The following is a 6,000-nucleotide window of genomic DNA, read 5'->3' on the forward strand; positions in this document are numbered from 1 at the left end:
AACTCTTCCTGAGACTGGACTGCTCAGCATTTCAGGGTCCTCCAGCAAGTGTATCCCTACCATGAAATGCTCAACAAATCTCTACCCTAAATCACTTGAGGTAACCCTGTTCCTTCCAAGCCAAAGAGGTAAATTCTTCTGAGTAAAACAGAAGTCACCCTTTGTTGATAATACTTTCATGATGTAAGAAGTGGTCACTGACCTCATGAAGGACTCCCCTACATGCACAGTCATATAGGCCTAGGGGAGTTACTATGCCACTTGACCTTTGCCATATCTTCTCCCCCAATTTTTCCGGATTATGATTCTTCAAAAGTTTCAAAACTTTCTTTAAAAAATGTTTATGCCATCTAATAATAACAGCAACACAGTGCTTTCTTTTTCCTGAAACACCTTCACAGACATTTTCTCAAATATTCTTCACCACAATCTTATAAAGAAAGTAAAGAGGGACTTACATCCTCATCACAAGATGAGGAAATTAAGACTCAGAGGATTGAAGTGACTTGCTCAACATCACACAGCTAGAAAGTGGACTCAGGTTTTAGCCTCCTAGCCCAATGCTCTTTTCATCCAGCCTCTACATCTCAACATTATCTCATTTGATCATTGTTACTTGGAGACCCACATTCAGGCCAATTTATCATTATTACAGGCCCCCTGAGCAGTCAGTCCCTTTACTCCCATGGAAAGTCCCATGGGAGGGAACAAAAGAGATCAAAACTTATTTCTCTCCTGTCAAGTAAATAAATAAGTGAATAAAATCATGGAAAACTCCCCCTTCTCTATCCTGCTTATCTGCCTAATTAGAAACTGTAGGGCAAGACAACATTTAGATAACTAGGAAAGCTCCTACCAGAAGTTGGGGCTGGAAGACCTAACATATTTCTTGACCAGGCTGTGAAGAGTTGTTACAGCCATTTTAACACAGGAGAAAGATTGAGTACATCTAGTAAGAGGTGACATCTTAAATGTAAAGGACCCAACTTTTTTTTTTTTTAATGTATGTGTTTATTTATTTGGCTGCATTGGGTCTTCGTTGCTGCATGCAGGCTTTCTCTAGTTGTGGCGAGTGGGGGCTACTCTTCGATGCAGTACAAGGGCTTCTCATTGCAGTGGCTTCTCTTGTTGTGGAGCCCGGGCTCTAGACATGAGGACTTCAGTAGTTGTGGCTCGCAGGTTCTAGAGCACAGGCTCAGTAGTTGTGGCGCAGGGGTTTGGTTGCTCTGCAACATGTGGGATCTTCCCGGACCAGGGATCGAATCCGTGTTCCCTGCATTGGCAGGCGGATTCTTAACCACTGCGCCACCAGGGAAGTCCGAAAAGACCCAACTTTTGAGAAGGCTCTGATTATTAGATACTTCTACGTTTGGTGAAAGTTTGGTTTTATTTCTTCAGAGATCCTTACCACCCCAAGATATTATGATTGAGTTTCTCAAGAGTGTAATACTCTAGAATCCTAAGACTGTAAAGTGTCTAAAGGCTCTAAAATCTTGTAATTCTTGTGGAACAACTTTACAAAGGGAAGATCAAGTTGTGGAGTAGCCAGTTCTTAGCTGTCTCTCCTTCTCTACCTGCCCCACCCCTAACCTGCTATTCACTTAAAACTCCAAGTATTTAATTGCCCATTGGAGAAATACAAAAATTATGGCACGTTCATCCATGGAATACTTTATACTATATATTCAATTAAAATGACGCAGAAAAATACTTACTTTGTAACAAAGAATACATGACTTTATATAGCATTACCCCAATTGTGTTAAAATAGATACACAGAAAAAAAAAAAGGAAGAATGACAAAAATCAGTCATGATTATTTCTGGCCGGTGGGATATCAGCATTTTTCTTTTCATTATGCTTTCCCAAATTTCCTAAATTATGCATATATTTTTATAATCAGAAAAAAAATGTTTTAAGTTCAAATGTGTTAGGCCACACCTGGCGCCGCCAATTTATTGTTGGGATACAGAGATGAGTCATCTCAAAGACGAGGGAGGGGCCAGCTGGGCACTGACAAGGGCTGGCTTTGAAGGGGAGGGACAAGCACTGGATAGGGTGAGGGCTGATCAGCTCAGTTCGAGTTCAACCCGGAAGCGCTGACGGTAGCTCGCGACAGGGCAAAATCCGGCCACAAGAACTGGGAATAACGTGGCAACCACAATATGCGAGCAAGGCCCGTCTCACCCAGGACGCGCCGGCTGCCCTCTGGCCCACGCCCCTGGCGAGTTCCCGCCCCTTGCCTTTCCCCATTGGTCCGCTGAAGCTCATTTGGCTCCTAGTGCCCGCCCCTCTGGGGCGTACGAGAGGTGGTGCATCCCTCCCCCACTTCCGACAGGAGCAGCCATACTGAGTGTGGAGGGACCGAGACGGGCTGGGGGAGCACTTCGCTCTTTGGCCTCCGCTTTTATCCTCCCAGTGTTTCTCTTTAGTCTCGGGTTATCAGGACCCAGAGGAAAGGGCTGTTTGCCAGTTGGTAGCAGGGCGTTCGTGTGAAGTGAAGAGGTTTCCTTCACTGCCTCCAGTTCCCAGGAGGCCGGCGGGTTTTAGTTTTCAAAAGGAGATGTCATCACAAAACCTTTCCAAGGTCCTAATGCACTGTGGTTAGGATCTCAGAACCACTTAAAATCAGATCCTTAGAGGTAGGGTGACCATATAATTTATTGTTAAAACTGGCACAGATTTGAAAGCCTAAGGTGATACTATTAATTACCATTGGCCCAACAGTCATATATGTGGACTGTTCTGGAATTTAGAGCCACCCTACTCCAGATCAAGTCTTAGGCCCAGGTTTTTGTGTGCGTGTGTGCACGTGCGCGCGCACGCTGAAATGTATGTACGGAACACTTCCATTTTAATCATTTTTATTTTTTTATTTTACTGTAGTTGATTTACAGGGTTATATTGGTTTCAGGTTTACAATGTAGTAATTCTATATTTTTATAGATTATTCTCCGTTTAAAGTTATAACATTGGCTCTACATTAGATGCTTGTATCTTATTCATTTTATATCTTCTACTTCGTGTCTCTTAATCCCCTTAACCTATCTTGTCCCTCCCCCACCCCTCTCCACAACGGTGACCACTAGTTTGTTCTCTATATCTGTGTCTGTTTCTGTTTCTTGTTATATTCATTTGCTTATGTTTTAGTTTCCACATATAAGTGAAAACACAGTATTTGATTTATTTCACTAAGCATAATACCCTCTAGCTCCAGCCATGTTGTTGCAAATCCTTCTTAATCATTTTTAAGTGGCATTAATTACATTCAGAGTGTAGTGCAACTGTCACCATTATCTGTTTCCAAAATTTTTTATCACCTAAAATAGAAACTCTACCATTTGGTAATAACTCCCCATTACCCCATTTCACCAGCCCCTGGTAGTCTCTTTGAATTTGCCTTTACTAGATAATTCACATAAGTGGAATCATGCAATATTTGTCCTTTTATGTCTGACTTACTTCCTCAGTATAATGTTTTCAAGTTTCATCCATATTGTAGCATGTATCAGTACTTCATTCCATTTTATGGCTGAATAAAATTCCATTGTATGGTTATATCACAATTTGTTTTTGCATTTATTAGCTAGCTGATGGACACTTGGGTTGTTTCTACCTTTTGGCTATTGCAAATAATGCTGCTATGAAAACTCCCGTACAAGTATTTTGTTTGATTCCCTGTTTTCAATTCTTTTGAGTATATACTTAGGAGTAGGGTTGTTGGGTCATATGGTAATTCTATGTTTTAACTTTTTGTTTTAACTTTTAACCTGTCATACTGTTTTCCACAGCAGCTGTACCATTTTACACTCCCATCAAAAACAGATAAGGGGGGACTTCCATGGTGGTGCGGTGGTTAAGAATCCGCCTGCCAATGCATGGGCATGAGTTCAATCCCTGGTCCAGGAAGATCCCACATGCTTCTGAGCAACTAAGCCCCTGCGCCACAAGTAGTGAGCCCGCGTGCCACAACTACTGAAGCCCGAGCACCTAGAGCCCTGCTCTGCAACAAGAGAAGCCACCGCAACGAGAAACCCGCTTACCACAACGAAGATTGGCTCCCACTCGCTGCAACTAGAGAAAGCCTGCACACAGCAACAAGGACCTAATGCAGGCAAAAAATAAATAAAATTTTTTTTAAAAAATGGATAAGTGTTCCAATTTCTCTACATCCTCACAAAAACTTGTTATTTTCCATTTTTTATTTTATTTATTTATTTAACATAAATAAGCAGGATCAACAAGCAGGACCCTGGCTTACTTCAGGACATAAAGTTTATAGAACGGGTCTGTAATTCATGGCCTGGCATACCAAGATTTTAGAAATCTAAATCTTTACTGGCTGAGTTACATGAAGGGCTCCCTGTTCAGGCTAAGAGCCAAAATGTCAATTTCACTTAAATTTTTTTTCTACCAGTGTACATTAATAGAAATGCCCTTGCAAAATTTGACTTTAAAAAAAATTGGGCACATATGTCTGAAGTTTAAAATCATTTTATTCAACAAATATCTACAGAGAACTTTAGGTCTGTTACCATCTTTATTCTTATTTTGTTCATTAATTTGTAAAGTAAATATTATGAATTTCTCTTTCTCTGAGATTTACATGGTGCTTTCTATTGAGGCTTGAACGAGGCTAGTCCTTCCAGCATGTGTCCAAGTCAAGATGAAATGTGGCGTATATGTAGTGCCAATGCTTCCCCATCACATTCATTTCTGGATATCTTTAAGTAGCATATTTTTTTCCTTCAAGACTATAAGGTTTGGGATAGAGAGCAATTAGAAATCACAAGGATAGGAGGGATTTTTAGACCCTGTGCTAATTGGAGTAGGTGGTAATGTTGGTGGGGTCATATTATGTTCTTTTTTTCTTCAAATCATTTTAATAACCTGGCAGTGATTCAAAGTATAAGAAGATTCAAACGTCTTCCCTTTAAACGGAACATGATTGCCTCACAACAGGATTGCCTCACAACAAGCATGATCCAAGGCAATCATGAGACTGGATTCCAAAGAGCAAGGGTCGTAGGAAAGCTTCAAGGCTCACAGATTGAAGAGCTTGGTTTCAGAAAGTCTCTTGAGGGCGAGCAGACAGCAGAAGAGACCTGAAATTTTAAGAGCTCCTCAGAGGACGGGGTGCAATTGCTGGGTCATGAGCACCTTAAAGCATGCCTTGATGGTAATATGGTGTCAAGGGTATTTGTCGCCTGGGAGAACTGAGCAGGATGGGCCATGCAGGTCTGTTGTCTCACAGGGTCAAGCTTCTTCAGCGAATAGATCTGGTCTCCCTGCTCATTGAGATAATACTGGAGAAACATGACCACACCAAAGCCAGAGGGTCCAATTCCGTCTGCCCATATTATGTTGTGCTTTTAAAAAAATATGGAAGTTTTTACTTTGCAAATTAAAAAAAAAGAATCTGTCCAAAACAGAAGCTGCATTCACTAAGCAGTCAATTCTATAAGTGAAGAAATTGCCAATTAAAAACATTTTATTGGGCTTCCCTGGTGGCGCAGTGGTTGAGAGTACGCCTGCCGATGCAAGGGACATGGGTTCGTGCCCTGGTCCGGGAAGATCCCACATGCCGCGGAGCGGCTGGGCCCGTGGGCCTTGGCCACTGAGCCTGCGCGTCCGGAGCCTGTGCTCTGCAACGGGAGAGGCCACAACACTGAGAGGCCCACGAACCGCAAAAAAAAAAAAAAAATTATTTATTTATTTATTTATTTATTTTGGCTGCACCATGTCTTAGCTGCAACACGCGGGATCTTCCTTGCAGCATGCAGGATCTTTAGTTGTGGCATACAGGCTATTAGTTCTGGCCTGCGGGCTTCTTTGGTTGCAGCATGAGGACACTTAATTGCGGCATGCATGTGGGATCTAGTTTCCCGACAAGGGATCGAACCCAGGTCCCCTGTATTGGGAGCATGGAGTCTTACCCACTTGACCACCAGGGAAGTCCCAGAAATTGCCAATTATAATGTTCTCTCTTTCAAACCTTTC

At 42.1% G+C, this 6,000-nt stretch overlaps 1 protein-coding gene and 1 pseudogene across 1 annotated transcript in view; both read right to left on the minus strand.

Moving 5' to 3' along the window:
• MRPL48 (mitochondrial ribosomal protein L48) overlaps positions 1-2,253 on the minus strand; it is a 63,208-nt gene extending 60,955 nt beyond the window's left edge. The window contains exon 1 of the mRNA XM_060019660.1: positions 2,188-2,253. Coding sequence (XP_059875643.1) covers positions 2,188-2,253 — 66 coding nt within the window. The remainder of the gene's footprint in view (positions 1-2,187) is intronic.
• Positions 2,254-5,124: 2,871 nt separating this feature from the next.
• Positions 5,125-5,318, minus strand: LOC132429067 (H/ACA ribonucleoprotein complex subunit 3 pseudogene; annotated as a pseudogene).
• Positions 5,319-6,000: the final 682 nt, after the last annotated feature.

This window comes from Delphinus delphis, chromosome 8 (genome assembly GCF_949987515.2).
Source record: "Delphinus delphis chromosome 8, mDelDel1.2, whole genome shotgun sequence".
Taxonomy (NCBI): domain Eukaryota; kingdom Metazoa; phylum Chordata; class Mammalia; order Artiodactyla; family Delphinidae; genus Delphinus; species Delphinus delphis.